The 27,166-nt window shown below is 35.3% G+C and overlaps 1 protein-coding gene and 3 long non-coding RNA genes across 4 annotated transcripts; all 4 read left to right on the top strand.

Moving 5' to 3' along the window:
• Positions 1–368: 368 nt before the first annotated feature.
• On the top strand, positions 369–851 carry LOC142235515 (uncharacterized). Its single transcript, XM_075306766.1, has one exon. The coding sequence runs from the start codon at positions 369–371 to the stop codon at positions 849–851; it is 483 nt and encodes a 160-aa protein (XP_075162881.1).
• Positions 852–6,292: 5,441 nt separating this feature from the next.
• Positions 6,293–7,149, top strand: LOC142236097 (uncharacterized). Its single transcript, XR_012721902.1, has 3 exons — positions 6,293–6,725; positions 6,790–6,895; positions 6,961–7,149. It is a non-coding gene; the product is annotated as an uncharacterized LOC142236097 (long non-coding RNA).
• Positions 7,150–15,285: 8,136 nt separating this feature from the next.
• Positions 15,286–17,247, top strand: LOC142236413 (uncharacterized). Its single transcript, XR_012722022.1, has 5 exons — positions 15,286–15,615; positions 15,681–16,044; positions 16,109–16,440; positions 16,505–16,836; positions 16,901–17,247. It is a non-coding gene; the product is annotated as an uncharacterized LOC142236413 (long non-coding RNA).
• A 4,533-nt stretch (positions 17,248–21,780) lies between these two features.
• On the top strand, positions 21,781–23,354 carry LOC142233794 (uncharacterized). Its single transcript, XR_012721491.1, has 4 exons — positions 21,781–22,111; positions 22,177–22,540; positions 22,605–22,936; positions 23,001–23,354. It is a non-coding gene; the product is annotated as an uncharacterized LOC142233794 (long non-coding RNA).
• The last annotated feature ends 3,812 nt before the right edge of the window (positions 23,355–27,166 follow it).

Genomic DNA, 27,166 nt, shown 5'->3' with positions numbered 1-27,166 from the left:
TAACATTAACAACGATTGGTTTGTGAATAAGACAGAGAAAGATATACCGAGAGAGGTACAATGGCCCCAAACACGTACTAGGCCCCAAACACGCTCTCCCTCATACCAACACACAATTTCCACTATTACAAGCTATTGCAGAAGGAGAGGATTGTATACAGACGATAGAGAGCAGAGAGGAACAGGAGATGGCGAGAACTAAGCTTACAGCATTAATAGATGACCATTTGCGTAAACCAAATCTGAGCATGAGAGACATATATATATAAAAAACACAGTGGTACAAACACGAAAATATTTAAAGGACAATGACGACATTCTGATTCTAAGTGCTGACAAAGGGGGGGAAAACAGTGGCAATGAACAAAATGGACAACGATTTAAAGATGAAGGAGATTGTACACGATATGTGTACGTATAAGCGATTAAAAGTGGATCCAACTTCGAGACTTCAGACAAAGAATAATAAATTAGTGGATAAACTATTTAACCTTAAAATTATTAGTGCACAGGAGAAAAACAAATTGACCAGTAGGACCGCAATAGCGCCAAGGATTTATGGACTACCAAAAATACACAAGGAGGGCACACCATTACGACCTATTTGCTCGTCAATGACCTCGCCATCGTATAATTTATGTAAATACATAGTAAACATATTAAAAAATATTTCGGAAGATTCGAAATACAATGTGAAAGACTCGATAGCCTTTAAGACCAAAGTGAACAATCTGTTGATACAAGATGACGAAATTTTAATCTCCTTTGACGTTGTATCCCTGTTTCCAAGTATTCCCATAAACTTGGCGATTCAGACGATTGAAAGAAAATGGACGAAGATTGACAACTAACACAAAAGTACCTAAGGACGTATTCATAGATTTAGTAAAATTTTGCATTAAGGATACAAGATATTTCAAATTTGAGGACAAGGTTTATGAACAACTAAAAGACATGCCCATGGGATCCCCCGCTTCACCAATTATAGCGGACATAATTATGGAGGAACTTTTGGACGACGTATTTGATAAGATAACTAAACCATGTATAATAACTAAGTATGTAGATGACATATTCGCGATAATAAAAAGATGAGACGTCGAAGAAACACTAAAAGCTTTAAACTCTTACAACCGACCAATTCAATTCACGAAAGAAGAGGAAGAGGATCAAAAATTGCCATATCTTGACGCAATAATACACGGACAAGGCAATCAACTTAAATTATATTGGTACTAAAAACCAACAGCTTCGGGACGTCTACTTAACTTTTATTCAAATCATAGAAAACGTATCATAATCAATACTGCGACGAACTTCATCAGGAGAGTATTCAACATTAGTGATCCTAGTTTTCATTTCGAAAATGGAGAGAAAATCAAAAGAATACTGACCAATAATGATTTCCCATTAAGGACAATTCAAAATCTAATATATAAAGTAAAATCAAAGCAGATTGACAACAAAGATGGAGATACCGAAAAAGAACTTAAAATTTACAAGCCAGTGTCATATATATCTGGCTTTTCGGAAAGACTGTGCAAGTCTACTTTGTACGACAAAAAGAAATATCAGCTCGCGTTAAAAATTACGAAAACAGTAAATGGATTATTTAGTAAAACTAAAATCAAAAATGACGATAAAAGCAATGTAATTTATAAGATTAAATGTAAAGGTGACAAATCTAATTTATGTAAAAAGACATATATTGGTACTACAATGACAAAACTGAAAACTAGATTATCTTCTCACAAATCGGATATTAGAGCCACTGAAAAACCCATGGAGCAAAAAACAGCGCTTGCGGCCCACTGTGCGCTGACTGTGACCTGACTTGAGCCAAACTTAGAAGACGTAAAAATTCTAGACCACGAAAACAACTACAGACGCAGATTTACTCTTGAAATGCTGCACATTATCAACACTGCACCTGACGAGAGAATGAACTACAAGAAAGACATTGAGAACTGTGCTCGAATATATAGACATACAATACAAAAACATAAGAGAAATTTAGTTTCAGTGTAAAACAGAGTGTGAAGCTGTGCACACCACAATAAATGTAAATAGTAATAGTAGTTAAATAATTTATTGTTTGGTTCTGTTTGTTCGTGATTTTTGTAATTAAATTTGAAAATTTCTGTTTTTTGTTTCACTTCAGCCTTGAAAACGGTTTTGACCAAGTCAACCGAAATATTGGAAATAAAACTTAAATAAAAACATCAATCCTATGTTTTTTAATCGACCTATAGCCGAAACTATGATAAGTATTGCTTAAAAATAAAATAGAAAGATCAACGAAAATCAATCAGAAATATAAAAAAATTATTTCTTAATTCACATTGCAAATGACACCATGCTATAAACGTCAGTTTTTTGTGATGGACAAGGTTTGTGGTATTAACGGTGGCACTATGAATTTAAGCTGCGGCTGTAGCTCGCCGGAAATGTGGGGTTCGATCCGTTATTATCCATCCATTTAAAAATAAGTACCTGGTGTTGATAATAATTTATCTTTTAATTTTCTTAACGATGGAGAAGTAGAAATTTGAATTTTCATAACAGAGAGACGGACGGACACTCTTTAAACGTTCTTATAAAACTTCTTCTTCTCTTACAAACCAGCTACATCCTCAATTCTTTAATTAAAAACTCAGCACATTTTAATTTCAAAAATCGATTCACATTTCAATATATTGGTTCGAATTCATTATAATGGGTTTCGTGAAAATTTGTATGAATAAATTTGTATATAAACTTATTTCTAGATATTATTTAGATATGGAAATATGTAATAATACAACAAAAAATAATAATGGAATGATAATAATAAAATCCAAATTGCATCAAGTTTTTATGTCATCAAAATCATTCGTTATACTTTTTATTTCACTAAACTTATTTTTATTTTACAAAATATTGAAAATGAATTTGGATGTTATTATTATTTGAGTACAAAAAATGATTTTTATAGATTACAAGTTTTCATATGAGCTTTTTTCTCTTTCTTTTTTTTTGTTATATTTTTTCAAATAATTTTTAAATTTGCATGCTTTTTACATAATCGTGTTTGTTTTGTTTCTGTTTTGTTTTCTTTCATAAAATGTTTTTATTTGAATAATAATATTTCAAATATTTTCTCAATGATTTGCCTTTTTAGCTTTTTGTACATAATTTAATAATGTAAGCTTTCAAACTGTTTTCAAAAATTTGCCTTTTTTGATTTCAGTATTTATTTTATTAAATGAGATTTCAAATATTTTTTCAAAAAATTAAATTTACTTTTTACTGTTTGCATTTTTAAGAGTTTTTCTTTCTTTTATTTTTTTTAATTTAATTGAATCATTTTTAATTGTTTTAAATAAATTTTGAAGATTTACTGATTTTTCTTTTTTTCTGTTCCGTTTTACAAAATGGCGAAGTAAAAATAGTGAAGCCACGTGAATTTCAAGTTACGTAAGAAAGTTTATGCAAAATTTACGTTCTCTTTTTTTCGATAATTTATTAATTTTGAGCGGTAAATTTTTAATGAATTTGCTCATATGAATATTGTTGCTGCATGTTGTAATGTTTCTACTCACTTAACATTGTTTCCGTGTAGTAGAGGTTATTAACCTCGGGATTTCTCGTGTCTCTAGGGATGATATGTCCCAAATTGTCATTAGCCAAATCACAGATGAATTTCCAATTGATGAGACCAGTACCTTCATCGGGTTTCCAAATCCCAAACGTCTTGACAGAAATCCTACAATCCCCAATATACCACATACAACAAATTAGATATGAAAAAAATGTAACATTTGTGCTGGCGCACTTTGTTCATTTTTCTTACCCGAGGTGTATTTTACAAAATGAGCAATAGTTTCACAAATCCAATAAATTGCTGTAGTACTGTCGCCAACAATATCTATATTCGAAACAAAGAACACTATAATCTCGTTCGGAGTATTTTATACTTTCTAAAACTTTACCGAAACAAACTTTACCGAAACGTCAATTCAACTCCTATATGGGAGTACCTTATTTGCACACACTGGCTTTGACTTCAACTTCACTAATGACAAGCGTGAGTTGCAATAAGTTGTGCTAAGCCTGTCTCACGACTTTGTGTAAGGTCAGTCTCCACAACTCTCTTTTTTCATCACAACTCTGCATTCGCTACTCCCCTTTCTATACACCCAAGTATGATATGTGCGTTGCCATTCTAACCAATAGATGGCACTCATGTATACACAATGGTATTTTTAGACGTGATGTCTGGTAAGGTATAGGGTAATTCCACCGAAACCTTCCTATCAAAGCATGATGATGGCAACAGTCAATAAAGTGAAATGGCGAATCAGCCTTAATATAGGCGTGTTGCGCTAAGAAACTTCGCCGAATATGAGACATGCAAGAAACTCTCTAGTAGCCAATGAAATACTTTAAACATTTACAAGTTGTACAATAAATCATACGAATGGTAAAATTGTACGAAATGTATTTCATATGTCCTATGGTGGCCGTCACATTTTTAACTCAAAAAAAAAAAACAAAGTACCACAAATGGAAAAAATTTCGCTAGTTTTTCGCATTTTTTGGTTTTGTATGGAGTTGCAACGCGAAAACTGAACAGAGTACCGGCCTTATAGTTGCAATTCTGCTATATTCGGCTGAGGCTCCTATCAGTGTTTAGTCCTGATGGAGACAGCGTGCTGGAAAAATATCTGAAAAACTATCACTTTACTCCATTTGGAAATTCGCAATTTGTTCAGCAATATACCTTTCACAATTTTAAGCGTAATAACTTTGCTTTCACCATTTCATATTCCTTTTTATATTTTAATAAATTATGATAAGCTAGTTGCGCTTGGCGTTTCACAAAATACTTTCATGTAAATTTTGTACGTTTTGATACGCTTCCCCATCACAGTTGGCGATTGTTGTAGTGTCATTTACGAGTCTGTGGTAGCGATGAGGGTGGAATGGAACTTTGAAATGCTGGCAGGGTTAGAACAAGACAACAATAGTTCTAAGTATTCATGTTACTATTCGTTAAGAGTATTCAAATGTCAAAAAAAAATCAAAGAAGACTCAACAAAGTTTTATTATTATACATATATACTTATTGGACACACTGTAAGATCTATTAGAAACATAGTGTCAAATCGATAAGACAATTCGTTGATGACTAAATAATCGGTAAATGTGTTATGGATAGTCTTGTGTCGTTCTGGAACGAACTAGTTCCAATGAAAGGTTCACTAAAAGGAACGATTGTCACTAGTTCCATCTCTTTCGCTCTCATCGTTCCTTTTGTCATTTATTTTTATTTTCAATTTAGGCTCCATAGTTCCGCGTATCGCAGTTTGATTTCTTGACTTTTGTTTGACTGCAGCTATTTGACAATTCATTAAGTCATTGATCGATATGCTGCTATTTAATAGAATCATTAGTTCCATCTCAGGCCCTTCACAAAACACCAAAAAAAATCTTTTAATTTCTTGCTGTGAATAATTTTACACAGAGTATAATATTAGCGCTGTTTTCTTTTAGCACTGGATACCCTAAGCCGCGAAGGACTGAAAGAAAACAGAGTACTCGTTTAACCAGGACATGTCAAAAAATATGCAACACTGTCATCAGCTGTTTAAAAACAATCACAGAAAAGAAGTGAAATCTTGTATTTTTAATGTATGAAACGCTCAAATAGTAATAAATATTTACTGCTGCGATTATTTATGACACTGTACCACTTTGAATTCAAGTTTTTCGATAAATTAGTCACAATAAATTGCTAAAGAAGCGTCACTTTATCAAAATACAATCTGGCAACATCGGCGCGACTTGCACTGATGAGTTGTTCTGGATAGAACACCAGGGCAACGATGTTCTGGATAGTCCATACAAATGTTGCATCCAGTGCTAAAAGAAAACAGCCCTATTATAAAATCCAAAGACCCAGTCAAATAGTTTGGTTTTCTGAGTTTTGTTACTTCCTTATATTTTCCATTTCGTTCATTTTTTTACCTACTATATTACTATTTGAAGTAATTTCACTCAATTTTCCATATTTTTCGTATCTTTCAATTGTCCACGAATTTCGTTTCACAAAATAAACAAACAATGTCATGTATGTCTTTAGTAGATGACAGTGATATAAAAAGGCGGAACGAAGAGGAACAATTTGAAGGAACTAGTTCCTTTGTACAAAAGGAACGAAGAGTCCGAATCACTACGGTGAACGATTTTGCCCAAGACTAGTTATGGATCCCATAAAAATGCAGCAGTATCGATTATGCCTTCGGACTTAACTTATATTGTGGCCAAAATATGGGATATGTTCGACACGACCACTGTCGTCCGGATAAACTTATAGTCTGCACGACGCATTCCGAGGATTCCCAATAAACACAGGATGAGTGTTTTTCAAATGCAACAACTTTTCAGTTTGAGGGTAAATATAATTTTCAACATAAATTCAACTTGACTTGAAATAGCTCATCTTCAATACATCTTCAAATTGTTTGCGAATTACTTCCAATTTGCCAAAATGTTGACGAAATCTTTGAAAAGGTGTTGAAGATAATATGAGAAGATAATATGACAAAACACTACCCTAAAATGCAACAAAAAAACCATGTGGTTTTCAATACTTATTTGTGCAACGAAGTTCGTGGTCAATTGCAAGAAATAAAAAAAAATGGAAAATTTTAGACAAATAACCAAATAGTTTATAACAATAGGTAAGTGAAAATAAAAAATGAAATAAAACTTTAAGGAAGTCACTAAATGTATATCTCTTTGCAGAAAACTAAAATTATGGATTCTACGTTCTTGAAAACATTAAAAAGCTGACCGATGAAAAGATGGTGGACAATTAACTGGAACTGTTTCAAAAATTTTATAATAATTGGTACGTCAGTATGAAAAATTAAATCAACACTTTAGAGAAGTCACTAAATTTAAATCTCTTTGCAGAAAACTAAAATCTTTGGATGCTACATTCTTGCAAACATTAAGAAGCTGACCAATGGAAAATGAGTGGCTTATCGACAAGAAAAAGTTTCCAGAAACATTACAAGTGCAACCAATTAAAATTGTTAAAAACAACAAATTGTTGAAATCAACAACTTCTGGATGAAAATGTGCATCACATCGTCAGTTTAATTCATATGCTATTATCAGTTTAAAATGGATATTTTGTGAATTCCTTCTGCTGGAAATCAATTCTAACACGCGGTCCAGTACTTCAAATCCAGTATTTCAAATTGCCCGCATGTTAATAAATTTTAATGCTGTTTTATGACACCAAAAGGAAAGAAATCGAATTATCAATGCAAAGGTGTTTACTAATAATGTTTAAGATATTTAAAATTTTGTTGTTTGTTTTCTTTTTGTTCTTATTTGTTGATATGTATTGTGATAAATTCGTTGTGTGTTTCAATTACAAGAGGTTATGGGCGACGCAAAGGAGACACACGGAATCCCTCAGTTTAAAGGAGATGGATTCGACGATTGGCAGTTCCGGGTAAAAGTACATCTGGATTCGTTAAATTTGATGGAAGTTCTGACCGGCGACCCACCAAATGAAGCAGCTGCCATAGCTGAATTTAATAAAAAGGGCAAGAAAGCTAAAGAAAGGATTGTAAGTGTAGTTTATTGGAATGAATTCATTTATTACAATTCACAAAGTACATGTTACTTACGTCTAAGATTACATTTGTGGGTTACAAATATTAACTGGGTGGTTCATGTTTCTTAACATTATACAACATCTTCCTTTTTTTACAGAAGTCAATGAATTAAAACAAAAACTATTATTTATATATGTATATAAGATCAAAAATTAAACTTTCTTGGTGCAACAACAGTTCTTCCACTCCTAGTTACATAGTCCTTACTATTATTTGTATTGTATTCTTCCATACTATTATTTGAATTGTTTTCATTTTTATTACTTAGACTTTCATTTTCCCCGTCCGAAGTTTTTTCTTAAATTTTATTTTTGATAAAATAATTTTGTGAATCATTTGGATTGGGTTTCGGTCTAGAAAGAATGTGCTGTTCATTCCTTCTGTATAGTGCACCTTCGCTATCCCTCACAATAAATGATCTAGGTTCCGTACGATCTTCAACTATTTGCCCATGAGACCATGACGAGTCCGGAGTCTTTTTAAATAAAATGCTGTCACCTGGAAGTTTCTTTTCCTTTAATTTTTTCGTACCTTTATTGTATTGATCAGCATATTTAGAAATGCTCCTATTCAAAGCTTTTCTATAATCCTTCTCATCTACTAGTTTAGGTTTCAGATTACTTACAACTGAAGGCAATTTTGTCCTTAAGTTCCTTGACATTAACAATTCTGCCGGACTAGGCATATTTCCCTTAGGAGTAGTTCTGAGATGCAAAAGAGCTATATACGGATCAGTTTTATTTTCCTCACATTTCCGCAATATTTTCTTAACTGTCTGTATAGATCTCTCCGCTAGCCCGTTAGATCTAGGAAGATAAGGACTTGACGTAATATTTTTTATACCCCAGTCACAACAAAATAATGAAAATTCCTTTGAATTAAAGGGTGGCCCGTTGTCCGAAACAAAAATTTGAGGTATGCCATGTCTGGCGAATATAGACTTTAGTTTGACTATAACGTTTGCGCTCGAATATCCATTAGTTAGTAATTCTATTTCGAAATATTTTGAATAATAGTCAACAACTATAATAAACATTCTTTTATTATATTCGAAAATATCACTGCCAACTTTAAACCACGGAACATCATAAATTTCATGTGGTATCATCTCCTGCCTCGGATTTGCATTATGATATTTCAAGCATGTTTCACAATTGGATACCATATTTGATATATCATTATACATTCCGGGCCAATATAGAGACTTTCTAGCTAAACTTTGACATCTCTGTACACCCATATGTCCTTCATGTATATCTGACAGTATTTTTGGACGCAAACTTTTCGGGATTACTATATGATTTTCTTTCAAAACAAGTTCATCTAAAATATTAAGATCTTTAATTTTGAAAAAAAGGACAAACTTCTAGATTACAACATTTCCTGAATTCTGGCCAACCGTTTACAATATATTCCTTTACCTGTTGAATTACAACATCCGACTTTACATGCTCCCTTATTTCATCTGCGTTTGAGAACGGAATCTCCATGTGAGATCTTAGAAAATTACAGTGAAGAACCACATCATCATCTACATCTACTAAAGCATTGTCCGGGAGAGGACACTTAGATAAAGTATCCGCAATGAACATATATCTTCCCGGCTTATAAATAACGTTTAAATCATAGCATTGCAGTCGTAACATGAATCTTTGTAGCCTTGGTGGTATTTTATATAAGGGCTTTTTAAACAAAGACACTAGGGGTTTGTGATCTGTTTCTACCAGAATCTTCGATCCATATGTATATTGATGAAATCTTGTGCTTCCGAACAAGATTGCAAAAAGTTCTTTCTCAATTTGAGCATAGTTTACCTGAAAGTCTGTGAGTGATGCAGAAGCGTATGCTATGGGATTTTTCCCATGCAGTATCGCAGCACCAACAGCATACTGTGATGCATCAACCGTCAGAATCAATTGCTTTTGCGGATCGAAATATGTCAAAACCTTTTGTCAATTCTAATTTCAAATTTTCGAATTCCTTATCTAGAGCCTCATTCCAATGCCAATCAATATCCTTTCTTAACAGCTGTCGCAATCTCTGATTTTTAGAAGCTAAATTTTGAATGAAAGACCCTACATAATTAATCATCCCTAGGAATCTTTGAAGTTCTGCTACATTTTTCGGTCGTGTTATTTTCATTATGGATTCTATTTTATCGTTATCCACTTTAACCCCTTCACTACTAAACACATGTCCTATGAATTTTATGTTTGTCAAGAAAAATTTAGATTTTTCTTTATTGAATTTCAGACCAACTTCCTTTGCCCGTTCCAAAACCTTTCTTAATATATTATCGTGTTCCTCAGTCGTCTTAGCAAATATTAAGAAGTCATCTATATAAATCAAGAGACCACTGATATCCCCAAATAATTTTACCATCTCAGCATGGAAAATTTCTGACGCTGCATTAATGCCAAAAGGCAAGCGTAAAAATTTATATCGACCGAATGGAGTGTTGAAGGTGCACAAATCAGACGATTCTTTCTCTAGTGGAACCATCCAAAAGCCGCTATTAGCAACGAGAGAACTGAAATATTTAGAACCATGTAACTTAGCTTAACAGTCGTCTATGTTCGGAAAAGGAAAGTGTGGTCTAAGTATTGCCTTGTTAAGATTTCTTGGATCAAGACATATCCTAATCTGACCATTTGGCTTTGAAACTAATACTATGGAACTAACCCACGGAGTGGGTTTTTCAACCTTTGATATTACACCTAATTTGACCATTCTCTCCAATTCTATTTTTAAAGCTCTATGTAATGAAAACGGTATTTTTCTTGGGGGGTCAGCAACAGGTGTTATATCAGGGTTCAACATTAATTTACATTCATTTTTTAGCAAACCTAAGCCATCAAAAATATCTGAAAATTTTTTTAAAACATTCTCCTGATCTAAACTATGCACCATTCTAACTAGATTCATTGTAACCGATAGTTCTAATCCAATAATATTCTTACAATCAAGATTCGCTATATAAAATACACTTGTGTACGTTTTCTTTTCAAAAACAAAATTTATGTCAACTTTACCAATTATCGGTACATCTTCTCCATTGAATGTGTAAATTCTGGTCGTTGTTGCTTTAGTTTTTAATCCAAGTTTTTCAACTGTTTTCTTTGACATTATATTTCATCAGCTCCCGTGTCAACTTGACATTCCACTTTCATGTTGCTTATGAAGACAAATATATTCCATCCTGTAGAAATTTCTGTTTTAAGCTTGTATAACTTTCCGTTTTTATTCTCTCTTTCCACATTTCTGCATATTAAACTTCCAATGAACAAATCACTCTCTTCATAACAATCTTCGTTCTCCGATTGGCATACATTTTTCACAAATCTTGGTTTGGTACTTCTTTCATTGTGTTCGTTCTGTTTGTTGTAACACAATCTTGCATAGTGCCCTCTTTTTTTACAGTTATAACATATTGTTACGTTTTTATATTTAGGCGTTTTTAATTACCCGACAATTAAAACACAGTTCTTTTAAATAACGACAATCTACAATTTATTTACTATGACTTCACACTTTACAATTCGTTCACACTGAAGTTATTCGTTTGACGCTTTAATTAAGACTGACTCGTTAGCAGCATGCGAGCGCTTTTATATATGACGGTGTGGCAATACGAGAACATTCTGGTAGCACACAATATTCCGGCAACGCTAGAACATTCTTAGACAATGCTAGAAGGATCTACGACCATTAAGTTGTTCATCTGGTGGCTGCCAAACACATACACACTCACATAGATATATGCTCGCATTACTACAACAACAACAATAATGACAATAGACAATGAGATGAAATGAAATGAGAATGCAGAATAACAAAGCAAAGGGGTTGCTATTCTATGAGAGAGAGTAAGAACTAACATTACGGTAAGCAAACAAAAGAACATAAATGAAATTCAGGAAATACTAGAAAATGAATAGATGATTCCAACAAGTGATAGCGAAATTTTATCGTTACAATTTTAAATTAACGGAAACTAATTTAAATAAACTTATATCTATAATTATCAAATTCGTAACACTGCCTCCCGCTTAAGCCTGTTCGTCCCGAACAGGCACAGAACCTATTCCGTAAGGAGCCAATCTTTCCAGATGTACAACTTTCATCTTTGATCTAGGGCTGTCGTCCTTCTGAATCCGGTATACAACATCATTGATCTTCTTGATGACTTTGTATGGGCCTTCCCACTGTGTTTGCAGTTTAGGACACAATCCTTTCTTTCGTTGCGGGTTAAATAGCAGAACCAATTCTTCTTCTTGGAAGCCCTCAGTATTTACAGCACGATCGTATCTTCCCTTCATTCTGTTGCTGACCATTTTTATTTTGTTGCGCACTGATTCGTGAACTTCTCCGAAAGTGTTTGGGATGTCGTTTCTGTTTTCTTCCATGGCGAGCTCATTAGGTTTAGCGCCGAACATCAGATCTCCAGGCAACTTCAACTCAGTTCCGAAAAGAACATTGGCCGGTGTTCGAGAGGTGGAATCATGAATGGCAGATCTATAGGACAGCAAAAACTTTGGAATATGCTCGTCCCAGTCCCTCTGGCCGTTGTCCACCACTTTTCGAAGATGTTCCTCCAGGGTGCGATTAAACCTTTCTACCATGCCATCGGATTGTGGATGTAATGGCGTAGTCCTCGTTTTCTTGATACCAAGGGATTCACACATCTCTTTGAATATGGCCGATTCAAAATTTCTTCCCTGGTCTGAGTGAATCTCGGACGGCAAACCGTAGCGACATATCCAGTTTTTGTTGACCACATCCACAATCGTTTTTGCCTCTTGGTTTGGAATTGCATACACCTCCGGCCATTTGCTGAAGTAATCCATGACCACAAGGACATAACGGTTTCCAGAATCACTTACTGGGAAAGGGCCTGCCACGTCCATTGCTATTCTTTCAAACGGGGCTCCAGGTCTATACTCTTGCATAGGACCTCGACTTTTCCTTGTTGGACCTTTCGCCTTCATGCACTTCTCGCAATTGGCTACCCATTCAGCAATTGATTTCTGGCATCCAACCCAGTAGAATCGTTGCTTCACTTTATCGGCGGTTTTGGTTATTCCCAGATGACCTCCACTGGGACCATTATGGAACTCCGCCAAAACGTCTCTTATTTTGGAATCTGGAACGATGATCAAATTTCGGCTGCTCTTGCCATCTTCGCTTTCCCATTTACGTTGCAGGGATCCATTGACTAGAACTAAACTATCCCATTGAGCCCAGTATGATTTCATAAGTGGACTTTCGGCTGCGATGTCTTTCTTACTAGGCTTCTTGTTCTCTTCCTTTGCCGAAATAATTTTGTTCAAAATGGGATCTTTACGCTGTTCTGTTGGCCAGTCCACTCCAGATTCGATGTGTAACAGCAGAATATCAACAATCTCCTCCTTATGTTCAGCTTTCGAGCAGTGCTTGCATTCTATACTGCAAGGTCGACGTGACAAAGCGTCAGCGTTACCGTGTTTTCCACCTTTTCTATGCTCGATACTGAAATCATAGCTTTGGAGCCTCTCGATCCAACGTGCCAGTTGAGCTTCCGGATTCTTGAATTGGAGCAACCATCGTAGAGCTGAGTGATCAGTCCTGAGCAAGAAGTGTTGTCCATACAAATATTTATGATAATGTTTTACACTCTCTATGACGGCTAGCAGCTCTCGTCGCGTTACACAGTACTTCTTTTCGGGCTTGGACAACGTTCGGCTGAAATATCCGATGACCTTCTCCTTGCCGTCTATCTGTTGGGATAGCACACCTCCAATACCATGCGCGCTAGCATCTGTATCCAAAACAAATTTTTCGCCCGGAATAGGATATGCTAGAACAGGAGCTGAACATAAAAGTTATTTTCTTTTTTAATTTTACGGCGACCTTTCCATATACGGTTGCGGGTTCCCCTGTAGCCGTGCGTAGCTTGACTCCAATCAGTGGTGTAACTTTTCCTTTTACTAAATCAGATCTAATGATAGACTTTGATGCACCAGTATCCAACGTCAAAGTACGCTTGTCGCCATTAATAATACCCGCAATAGTTAAATTGTTATTTTTCTGTTGAACTATTGCTATGGAGATGGTGGGGCCATCGTCTGTGGGAGCCAGCTCTTGCCCCGCTGAACTAGCTCGATTTAGTTTAAAGGTGACTCACTTGATTGTGGGGTCACCTTCTTATGGCTATTGTTTAATGGAGATGGTGATGTGGATCTTGACCGTTTGCGTCGTGCTTTGCATTCTCGAGCTATATGTCCCGGCTTATCACAGTTATAGCATTTGATCCGGGATTTATTTGCCTCTTGCTTCATTTCTTGCATTGCCTGCTTCATGGCCTCTTTCATCGACTCAATAACGGACTTTGATTCATCACACTCTGTCTCTACTTTACGTACCTTGTGAATTTGAGGCCGCGCTAGCAATCTCGCAGTCTCCTGTGCAAGTGCGAATGTTACTGTTTCAGCGAATGTAGCCTTTTGTGACGCGTATGTTGCACATTTTATATCTGGGTCTCGAATTCCATTGACGAAGGTTTCAATCTTGATGCGGTCCACAAGAGGATGACTCTCACCTGGGTATGTCAAAAGCACTAGCCGCTCAACTTCTGTTGCGAAATCTTGTAGGGTTTCATTCGATTTCTGGATTCTTCCTCTCAATTCCATTCTGAAGAAGTCCTGCTTGTGCTCTCCACCATACTTGCGTTGAAGTGCCGCTATTACTTCATTATAGTTATTTCTAGAAGAAGCGGGAATGCTTTGTATCACATCAGCAGCATTGCCCTTTAATGCCAATAGAAGTTCAATTGCTTTATCATCGTCATTCCACAAATTTTTACAAGCAACCATTTCGAATTGGAATTTGAAGACATCAAATGACGTTGAGCCATCGAAAACAGGAGTTTTGATTTTTGTGCCCTCGATGACGCGCACTGGACCACCTTTCATTTCCAGCTCTGACATTTTTTTCTCGATGTGCAGAAACTTCTCATCATGAACCATAATTTTCTCATCCACGGAAAGAACTTTCTTATCCAATTCCACAATTGGATTTTCTATATGGTCCACACGTTTCTCCATGCCTTCAGAAATTTGTTGTAATTTTTCGTTGACCATTCTAGAATTTTCGTCGAATTTTTCTTCCAATTTTCTAGAATTTTCTTCCACTTTTCTAGAATTTTCATCCATGATTTTTCTAGAGTTTTCTTCCATCATTTTGCTCAAAACATTGAGCATTGATGTGTAATCCACAACACTCGAAGCCACAGATGGAGTTTCTACACTGCTTGTATTGACGAGTATTGATTCATCAATGTCTTCCTTATAATCAAACTCATGCGTCGCAATGTCCATATTACGCCGTTCAAACTCTTCCAGGAGACGCTTTTGAAGCTGGGCCTTATTGCCTGTTGTCGGCAGCTCCAGTTTGCTCAATTCCTTTTTTAAGTCTTCCACTCGAAGCTCATTAAACTTCATTGTAGATTTTTTTTCGTTATTTCACTTCCGACACCAATTGTTACGTTTTTATATTTAGGCGTTTTTAATTACCCGACAATTAAAACACAGTTCTTTTAAATAACGACAATCTACAATTTATTTACTACCCAATAAACACAGGATGAGCGTTTTTCAAATGCAACACCTCTTCAGTTTGAGGGTAAATATCATTTTCAACATAAATTCAACTTGACTTGAAAAAGCTCATCTTCAATTCATCTTCAAATTGTTTGCGAATTACAACCAATTTGGCAAAATGTTGACGAAAACTTTGAAAATGTGTTGAAGATAATTGGAGAAAACTTTGACAAAACACTACCCTGAAATGCAACGAAAAAACCACATGGTTTTCAATACTACTTTGGACAACAAAGTTCGTGGAAGAAATACAAAAATGTGGAAATTTTTTAATAATCAATTGAAATTGCTTATAATAATTGGTAAGTAAAACTAAAACACGAAATGAAAACTTGAAGGAAGTCACTAAACTCAAATCTCTTTGCAGACAACTAAAATATTTGGATGCTGATTCTTGGACACATTAAGAGGCTGGCCGATGAAAAATGGTAGTGGCTTATCGAGAAGAGAAAGTTTCCATAAATCAAAGTGCAACCAAAAAAACTTGGTATTTATGCTTTTCCATATCAACAACTACTGGATGATAATTCGCATCACATCGATAGTTTAATTTATATCGCATCATCGGTTTAATTTGTTATTTTGTGAATTGAAATTGCTGGAAATTTATTCCAATTATCTGGCCATCAAGTTCCTGAAAATTGCCAGTATTTTAATAACAACAATTTTGTAATACCAACGTTCTTGAGGAAATCACGAAGTACCTGGTCAGTTGGAAGAAATACAAATTGGTAAGTCAAAATAAAAAGTGAAATGAAAACATAATGGAAATCACAAAACTCGATTGTTTTGCAGAAAACTAAAAGCATTGAATGGTATATTCTTGGAAGATGTTGGCCGATGAAAAACCGATGAAGGAAACAACAAAGAAAAGTTTTCAGAAAACTTACAAAGTGCAACCAACTAAAACAAAGTGCAACAATTCCTATATCAAGAACTTCTGGATGAAAATGTGCATCATCGGTTTAATGTGTTATTTTGTGAATTGAAATTGCTGGAAATTTATTCCAATTATCTGGTCATCAAGTTCCTGAAAATTGCCAGTATTTTAATAACAACAATTTTGTAACACCAACGTTCTTGAGGAAATCACGAAGTACCTGGTCAGTTGGAAGAAATACAAATTGGTAAGTCAAAATAAAAAGTGAAATGAAAACATAATGGAAATCACAAAACTCGATTGTTTTGCAGAAAACTAAAATCATTGAATGGTATATTCTTGGAAGATGTTGGCCGATGAAAAACCGATGAAGGAAACAACAAAGAAAAGTTTTCAGAAAACTTACAAAGTGCAACCAACTAAAACAAAGTGCAAAAATTCCTATATCAAGAACTTCTGGATGAAAATGTGCATCATCGGTTTAATTTGTTATTTTGTGAATTGAAATTGCTGGAAATTTATTCCAATTATCTGGTCATCAAGTTCCTGAAAATTGCCAGTATTTTAATAACAACAATTTTGTAACACCAACATTCTTGAGGAAATCACGAAGTACGTGGTCAGTTGGAAGAAATACAAATTGGTAAGTCAAAATAAAAAGTGAAATGAAAACATAATGAAAATCACAAAACTCGATTGTTTTGCAGAAAATTAAAATCATTGAATGGTATATTCTTGGAAGATGTTGGCCGATGAAAAACCGATGAAGGAAACAACAAAGAAAAGTTTTCAGAAAACTTACAAAGTGCAACCAATTAAAACAAAGTGCAACAATTCCTATATCAAGAACTTCTGGATGAAAATGTGCATTACATCAATTTACATCCCGTCATCAGTTTGATATTTTGTGATTTCCTCTTGCTGGAATCTATTCTAACACACAAGCCAGCAAGTTCCTCGATAGTAATTATTTCAAATTGCCAGCATATTAATGACACCAACATTATGGAGGAAATGGAATTATACATGTAAAAATGTTTAAGATATTTAAAGTTGTATTCATAGTTTTATATATTAATACGTTTAATAAGATAATTACATTTTGATTGGTATAATATTATTATTTTCATATATTATTAATGTTATTTTTAAGATTATTATATTTGTTAACGAAAAAATAATAAAATTTACAAAATCCCTAGAAATTTAGTATTGACTTTCAGTTAGAACTAGGATTGACTTTCATACAAATTGTGATTTGAAAGTATTCGCAACAATGCTAGTTTTTTATTTTTCTCACATTGAAAACTGTTTGAGAAATTATTGAGTAGCGATGCATTTCAATTTGAGGATTACAATTGAGAAATTATTGCTATTGTGTTGAATTTTACTGTTGAGGGTAATGTCTGTTTTTTGTTGAGAACGCGATTTTCTCAACAATTTCTCAACTTGAATATTACCCTAATCCTTTGAAAAAATGTTTGAAAAATTATTGAATTTTAGTATTTTTCAAACGTTTGTGTTTATTGGGTATGACTTCACACTTTACAATTCGTTCACACTGAAGTTATTCGTTTGACGCTTTAATTAAGACTGAGTCGTTAGCAGCATGCGAGCGCTTTTATATATGACGGTGTGGCAATACGAGAACATTCTGGTAGCACTACAATATTCCGGCAACGCTAGAACATTCTTAGACAATGCTAGAAGGATCTACGACCATTATGTTGTTCATCTGGTGGCTGCCAAACACATACACACTCACATAGATATATGCTCGCATTACTACAACAACAACAATAATGACAATAGACAATGAGATGAAATGAAATGAGAATGCAGAATAACAAAGCAAAGGGGTTGCTATTCTATGAGAGAGAGTAAGAACTAACATTACGGTAAGCAAACAAAAGAACATAAATGAAATTCAGGAAAATACTAGAAAATGAATAGATGATTCCAACAAGTGATAGCGAAATTTTATCGTTACAATTTTAAATTAACGGAAACTAATTTAAATAAACTTATATCTATAATTATCAAATTCGTAACAATATTGAGTTTTCGGCTGGACATCTGTTTTGGTGAGAAAGCCCACATTTCCGACAAACAGTTTTTTGTTGGTTACTACTTCGGTTTTGTTTTAAGAGGTCTATGCTCATGCTGTTTATGTTGTTGCTTTCTGATAGTTGAGATGCATTTTCACGGGCAGCTTCAATATTTCTTGCTATCTCTATTGCTCTATCAAGGGTTATATCACCTTCACTTAGCAGTCTTTCTTTTATGTGTTGGTAATTAACGGACATGACACAAATAAAAATGCCGTTCACCAAACTGTCCCTTAGGTTTCCAAATTCGCAAGAAAGGCTTAAATTTTTAAGATCAGTAACAAAATTTTCCAAGTTTTCTTCATCTTTCTGCTTTCTTGTGAATTTGTGGCGTTCCATTGCCAAATTTACTTTTGGTATGAAAAACTTGTCAAATTTCTCTATCAGGGCCACATACTTGACTTCATCCAAATTTATATCAAATGATTTAGTTATTTGCAGAGATTCAGGTCCCATGTGGTGTAGTAAAAGAGCCACTTTCCTCTTATCATCCTTTTCTTCCAAATTCGATGCCCGTAAATATATTTTAAACAAATCTTTCCAACGTTTCCACTCTTCGGCCATGTTAATGGCTTTGAAATTAATTTTAGTAATATTTGTTGATTCCATATTTAACTTTCAATAAAACTTTGTCTTCATACACTTGAACATCCACAATCGTTTTTGCCTCTTGGTTTGGAATTGCATACACCTCCGGCCATTTGCTGAAGTAATCCATGACCACAAAGACATAACGGTTTCCAGAATCACTTACTGGGAAAGGGCCTGCCACGTCCATTGCTATTCTTTCAAACGGGGCTCCTGGTCTATATTCTTGCATAGGACCTCGACTTTTCCTTGTTGGACCTTTCGCCTTCATGCACTTCTCGCAATTGGATACCCATTCAGCAATTGATTTCTGGCATCCAACCCAGTAGAATCGTTGCTTCACTTTCTCGGCGGTTTTGGTTATTCCCAGATGACCTCCACTGGGACCATTATGGAACTCCGCCAAAACGTCTCTTATTTTGGAATCTGGAACGATGATCAAATTTCGGCTGCTCTTGCCATCTTCGCTTTCCCATTTACGTTGCAGGGATCCATTGACTAGAACTAAACTATCCCATTGAGCCCAGTATGATTTCATAAGTGGACTTTCGGCTGCGATGTCTTTCTTACTAGGCTTCTTGTTCTCTTCCTTTGCCGAAATAATTTTGTTCAAAATGGGATCTTTACGCTGTTCTGTTGGCCAGTCCACTCCAGATTCGATGTGTAACAGCAGAATATCAACAATCTCCTCCTTATGTTCAGCTTTCGAGCAGTGCTTGCATTCTATACTGCAAGGTCGACGTGACAAAGCGTCAGCGTTACCGTGTTTTCCACCTTTTCTATGCTCGATACTGAAATCATAGCTTTGGAGCCTCTCGATCCAACGTGCCAGTTGAGCTTCCGGATTCTTGAATTGGAGCAACCATCGTAGTGCTGAGTGATCAGTCCTGAGCAAGAAGTGTTGTCCATACAAATATTTATGATAATGTTTTACACTCTCTATGACGGCTAGCAGCTCTCGTCGCGTTACACAGTAGTTCTTTTCGGGCTTGGACAACGTTCGGCTGAAATATCCGATGACCTTCTCCTTGCCGTCTATCTGTTGGGATAGCACACCTCCAATACCATGCGCGCTAGCATCTGTATCCAAAACAAATTTTTCGCCCGGAATAGGATACGCTAGAACAGGAGCTGAACATAAAAGTTATTTTCTTTTTTAATTTTACGGCGACCTTTCCATATACGGTTGCGGGTTCCCCTGTAGCCGTGCGTAGCTTGACTCCAATCAGTGGTGTAACTTTTCCTTTTACTAAATCAGATCTAATGATATACTTTGATGCACCAGTATCCAACGTCAAAGTACGCTTGTCGCCATTAATAATACCCGCAATAGTTAAATTGTTATTTTTCTGTTGAACTATTGCTATGGAGATGGTGGGGCCATCGTCTGTGGGAGCCAGCTCTTGCCCCGCTGAACTAGCTCGATTTAGTTTAAAGGTGACTCACTTGATTGTGGGGTCACCTTCTTATGGCTATTGTTTAATGGAGATGGTGATGTGGATCTTGACCGTTTGCGTCGTGCTTTGCATTCTCGAGCTATATGTCCCGGCTTATCACAGTTATAGCATTTGATCTGGGATTTATTTGCCTCTTGCTTCATTTCTTGCATTGCCTGCTTCATGGCCTCTTTCATCGACTCAATAACGGACTTTGATTCATCACACTCTGTCTCTACTTTACGTACCTTGTGAATTTGAGGCCGCGCTAGCAATCTCGCAGTCTCCTGTGCAAGTGCGAATGTTACTGTTTCAGCGAATGTAGCCTTTTGTGACGCGTATGTTGCACATTTTATATCTGGGTCTCGAATTCCATTGACGAAGGTTTCAATCTTGATGCGGTCCACAAGAGGATGACTCTCACCTGGGTATGTCAAAAGCACTAGCCGCTCAACTTCTGTTGCGAAATCTTGTAGGGTTTCATTCGATTTCTGGATTCTTCCTCTCAATTCCATTCTGAAGAAGTCCTGCTTGTGCTCTCCACCATACTTGCGTTGAAGTGCCGCTATTACTTCATTATAGTTATTTCTAGAAGAAGCGGGAATGCTTTGTATCACATCAGCAGCATTGCCCTTTAATGCCAATAGAAGTTCAATTGCTTTATCATCGTCATTCCACAAATTTTTACAAGCAACCATTTCGAATTGGAATTTGAAGACATCAAATGACGTTGAGCCATCGAAAACAGGAGTTTTGATTTTTGTGCCCTCGATGACGCGCACTGGACCACCTTTCATTTCCAGCTCTGACATTTTTTTCTCGATGTGCAGAAACTTCTCATCATGAACCATAATTTTCTCATCCACGGAAAGAACTTTCTTATCCAATTCCACAATTGGATTTTCTATATGGTCCACACGTTTCTCCATGCCTTCAGAAATTTGTTGTAATTTTTCGTTGACCATTCTAGAATTTTCGTCGAATTTTTCTTCCAATTTTCTAGAATTTTCTTCCACTTTTCTAGAATTTTCATCCATGATTTTTCTAGAGTTTTCTTCCATCATTTTGCTCAAAACATTGAGCATTGATGTGTAATCCACAACACTCGAAGCCACAGATGGAGTTTCTACACTGCTTGTATTGACGAGTATTGATTCATCAATGTCTTCCTTATAATCAAACTCATGCGTCGCAATGTCCATATTACGCCGTTCAAACTCTTCCAGGAGACGCTTTTGAAGCTGGGCCTTATTGCCTGTTGTCGGCAGCTCCAGTTTGCTCAATTCCTTTTTTAAGTCTTCCACTCGAAGCTCATTAAACTTCATTGTAGATTTTTTTTCGTTATTTCACTTCCGACACCAATTGTTACGTTTTTATATTTAGGCGTTTTTAATTACCCGACAATTAAAACACAGTTCTTTTAAATAACGACAATCTACAATTTATTTACTACCCAATAAACACAGGATGAGCGTTTTTCAAATGCAACACCTCTTCAGTTTGAGGGTAAATATCATTTTCAACATAAATTCAACTTGACTTGAAAAAGCTCATCTTCAATTCATCTTCAAATTGTTTGCGAATTACAACCAATTTGGCAAAATGTTGACGAAAACTTTGAAAATGTGTTGAAGATAATTGGAGAAAACTTTGACAAAACACTACCCTGAAATGCAACGAAAACACCACATGGTTTTCAATACTACTTTGGACAACAAAGTTCGTGGAAGAAATACAAAAATGTGGAAATTTTTTAATAATCAATTGAAATTGCTTATAATAATTGGTAAGTAAAACTAAAACACGAAATGAAAACTTGAAGGAAGTCACTAAACTCAAATCTCTTTGCAGACAACTAAAATATTTGGATGCTGATTCTTGGACACATTAAGAGGCTGGCCGATGAAAAATGGTAGTGGCTTATCGAGAAGAGAAAGTTTCCATAAATCAAAGTGCAACCAAAAAAACTTGGTATTTATGCTTTTCCATATCAACAACTACTGGATGATAATTCGCATCACATCGATAGTTTAATTTATATCGCATCATCGGTTTAATTTGTTATTTTGTGAATTGAAATTGCTGGAAATTTATTCCAATTATCTGGCCATCAAGTTCCTGAAAATTGCCAGTATTTTAATAACAACAATTTTGTAATACCAACGTTCTTGAGGAAATCACGAAGTACCTGGTCAGTTGGAAGAAATACAAATTGGTAAGTCAAAATAAAAAGTGAAATGAAAACATAATGGAAATCACAAAACTCGATTGTTTTGCAGAAAACTAAAAGCATTGAATGGTATATTCTTGGAAGATGTTGGCCGATGAAAAACCGATGAAGGAAACAACAAAGAAAAGTTTTCAGAAAACTTACAAAGTGCAACCAACTAAAACAAAGTGCAACAATTCCTATATCAAGAACTTCTGGATGAAAATGTGCATCATCGGTTTAATGTGTTATTTTGTGAATTGAAATTGCTGGAAATTTATTCCAATTATCTGGTCATCAAGTTCCTGAAAATTGCCAGTATTTTAATAACAACAATTTTGTAACACCAACGTTCTTGAGGAAATCACGAAGTACCTGGTCAGTTGGAAGAAATACAAATTGGTAAGTCAAAATAAAAAGTGAAATGAAAACATAATGGAAATCACAAAACTCGATTGTTTTGCAGAAAACTAAAATCATTGAATGGTATATTCTTGGAAGATGTTGGCCGATGAAAAACCGATGAAGGAAACAACAAAGAAAAGTTTTCAGAAAACTTACAAAGTGCAACCAACTAAAACAAAGTGCAAAAATTCCTATATCAAGAACTTCTGGATGAAAATGTGCATCATCGGTTTAATTTGTTATTTTGTGAATTGAAATTGCTGGAAATTTATTCCAATTATCTGGTCATCAAGTTCCTGAAAATTGCCAGTATTTTAATAACAACAATTTTGTAACACCAACATTCTTGAGGAAATCACGAAGTACGCGGTCAGTTGGAAGAAATACAAATTGATAAGTCAAAATAAAAAGTGAAATGAAAACATAATGAAAATCACAAAACTCGATTGTTTTGCAGAAAATTAAAATCATTGAATGGTATATTCTTGGAAGATGTTGGCCGATGAAAAACCGATGAAGGAAACAACAAAGAAAAGTTTTCAGAAAACTTACAAAGTGCAACCAATTAAAACAAAGTGCAACAATTCCTATATCAAGAACTTCTGGATGAAAATGTGCATTACATCAATTTACATCCCGTCATCAGTTTGATATTTTGTGATTTCCTCTTGCTGGAATCTATTCTAACACACAAGCCAGCAAGTTCCTCGATAGTAATTATTTCAAATTGCCAGCATATTAATGACACCAACATTATGGAGGAAATGGAATTATACATGTAAAAATGTTTAAGATATTTAAAGTTGTATTCATAGTTTTATTTATTAATACGTTTAATAAGATAATTACATTTTGATTGGTATAATATTATTATTTTCATATATTATTAATGTTATTTTTAAGATTATTATATTTGTTAACGAAAAAATAATAAAATTTACAAAATCCCTAGAAATTTAGTATTGACTTTCAGTTAGAACTAGGATTGACTTTCATACAAATTGTGATTTGAAAGTATTCGCAACAATGCTAGTTTTTTATTTTTCTCACATTGAAAACTGTTTGAGAAATTATTGAGTAGCGATGCATTTCAATTTGAGGATTACAATTGAGAAATTATTGCTATTGTGTTGAATTTTACTGTTGAGGGTAATGTCTGTTTTTTGTTGAGAACGCGATTTTCTCAACAATTTCTCAACTTGAATATTACCCTAATCCTTTGAAAAAATGTTTGAAAAATTATTGAATTTTAGTATTTTTCAAACGTTTGTATTTATTGGGTATGACTTCACACTTTACAATTCGTTCACACTGAAGTTATTCGTTTGACGCTTTAATTAAGACTGAGTCGTTAGCAGCATGCGAGCGCTTTTATATATGACGGTGTGGCAATACGAGAACATTCTGGTAGCACTACAATATTCCGGCAACGCTAGAACATTCTTAGACAATGCTAGAAGGATCTACGACCATTATGTTGTTCATCTGGTGGCTGCCAAACACATACACACTCACATAGATATATGCTCGCATTACTACAACAACAACAATAATGACAATAGACAATGAGATGAAATGAAATGAGAATGCAGAATAACAAAGCAAAGGGGTTGCTATTCTATGAGAGAGAGTAAGAACTAACATTACGGTAAGCAAACAAAAGAACATAAATGAAATTCAGGAAAATACTAGAAAATGAATAGATGATTCCAACAAGTGATAGCGAAATTTTATCGTTACAATTTTAAATTAACGGAAACTAATTTAAATAAACTTATATCTATAATTATCAAATTCGTAACAATATTGAGTTTTCGGCTGGACATCTGTTTTGGTGAGAAAGCCCACATTTCCGACAAACAGTTTTTTGTTGGTTACTACTTCGGTTTTGTTTTAAGAGGTCTATGCTCATGCTGTTTATGTTGTTGCTTTCTGATAGTTGAGATGCATTTTCACGGGCAGCTTCAATATTTCTTGCTATCTCTATTGCTCTATCAAGGGTTATATCACCTTCACTTAGCAGTCTTTCTTTTATGTGTTGGTAATTAACGGACATGACACAAATAAAAATGCCGTTCACCAAACTGTCCCTTAGGTTTCCAAATTCGCAAGAAAGGCTTAAATTTTTAAGATCAGTAACAAAATTTTCCAAGTTTTCTTCATCTTTCTGCTTTCTTGTGAATTTGTGGCGTTCCATTGCCAAATTTACTTTTGGTATGAAAAACTTGTCAAATTTCTCTATCAGGGCCACATACTTGACTTCATCCAAATTTATATCAAATGATTTAGTTATTTGCAGAGATTCAGGTCCCATGTGGTGTAGTAAAAGAGCCACTTTCCTCTTATCATCCTTTTCTTCCAAATTCGATGCCCGTAAATATATTTTAAACAAATCTTTCCAACGTTTCCACTCTTCGGCCATGTTAATGGCTTTGAAATTAATTTTAGTAATATTTGTTGATTCCATATTTAACTTTCAATAAAACTTTGTCTTCATACACTTGAACATCCACAATCGTTTTTGCCTCTTGGTTTGGAATTGCATACACCTCCGGCCATTTGCTGAAGTAATCCATGACCACAAGGACATAACGGTTTCCAGAATCACTTACTGGGAAAGGGCCTGCTACGTCCATTGCTATTCTTTCAAACGGGGCTCCTGGTCTATATTCTTGCATAGGACCTCGACTTTTCCTTGTTGGACCTTTCGCCTTCATGCACTTCTCGCAATTGGATACCCATTCAGCAATTGATTTCTGGCATCCAACCCAGTAGAATCGTTGCTTCACTTTCTCGGCGGTTTTGTTATTCCCAGATGACCTCCACTGGGAGCATTATGGAACTCCGCCAAAACGTCTCTTATTTTGGAATCTGGAACGATGATCAAATTTCGGCTGCTCTTGCCATCTTCGCTTTCCCATTTACGTTGCAGGGATCCATTGACTAGAACTAAACTATCCCATTGAGCTCAGTATGCTTTCATAAGTGGACTTTCGGCTGCGATTTCTTTCTTGCTGGGTTTCTTATTTTCTTGTTTTGCCGAAATAATTTTTCTCAGAATGGGATCTTTATGTTGCTCTATTGACCAGTCTGTGCCAGATTCGATGTGTAACTGCCTGACATTTACAACTGTCTCCTTTGGTTCAGCCTTCGAGTAGCGTCTGCTTTCTACATTGCAATGCCGTCGTGTCAAGGCTTGATCAATAACTTGTTTGCCACCTTTTCTATTATCCGCAAAATTTGAATTTGAGTCGCTTGGCTTTGTGGTCGCCTTCTTCTGATTATTGTTTAATGGAGATGGCGAGATTGACCCCGACGTTTTACGCCACGCTTTACATTCCCGGGAAAGATGTCCAGCCTTATCACAGTTATAGCATTTTATTCTAGATTTATTTGCCTGCTGCTTCATTTCTTGCATTATCTGCTTTAGAGCCTCTTTTACCAATTCAATGACCGATTTCGATTCTTCACACTCGGTCTCTACTCTGCGTACTTTGTGAATTTGAGGCCGTGCCAGCAATCTCGCAGTCTCTTGTACAAGTGCAAATGTTACTGTTTCTGTGAATGTAGCTTTTTGTGCGGCATATGTTGCACATTTTATCTCAGGGTCTCGAATTCCATTCACAAAAGTCTCAATCTTGATACGATCTATAAGAGGATGATTCTCTCCAGGGTATGCCAAAAGCACTAGCCGCTCAACTTCTGTTGCGAAATCTTGTAGGGTTTCATTCGATTTCTGGATTCTTCCTCTCAATTCCATTCTGAAGATGTCCTGCTTGTGCTCTCCACCATACTTGCGTTGAAGTGCCGGTATTACTTCATTATAGTTATTTCTAGAAGCAGCGGGAATGCTTTGTATCACATCAGCAGCATTGCCCTTTAATGCCAATAGAAGTTCAATTGCTTTATCATCGTCATTCCACAAATTTCTACAAGCAACCATTTCGAATTGGAATTTGAAGACATCAAATGACGTTGAGCCATCGAAAACAGGAGTTTTGATTTTTGAGCCCTCGATGACGCGCACTGGACCACCTTTCATTTCCAGCTCTGACATTTTTTTCTCGATGTGCAGAAACTTCTCATCATGAACCATAATTTTCTCATCCACGGAAAGAACTTTCTTATCCAATTCCACAATTTGATTTTCTATATGGTCCACACGTTTCTCCATGCCTTCAGAAATTTGTTGTAATTTTTCGTTGACCATTCTAGAATTTTCGTCGA

Source organism: Haematobia irritans, chromosome 4 (genome assembly GCF_050003625.1).
Source record: "Haematobia irritans isolate KBUSLIRL chromosome 4, ASM5000362v1, whole genome shotgun sequence".
Classification (NCBI taxonomy): Eukaryota; Metazoa; Arthropoda; class Insecta; order Diptera; family Muscidae; genus Haematobia; species Haematobia irritans.
This window is presented reverse-complemented; position numbering and strand designations above follow the sequence as displayed.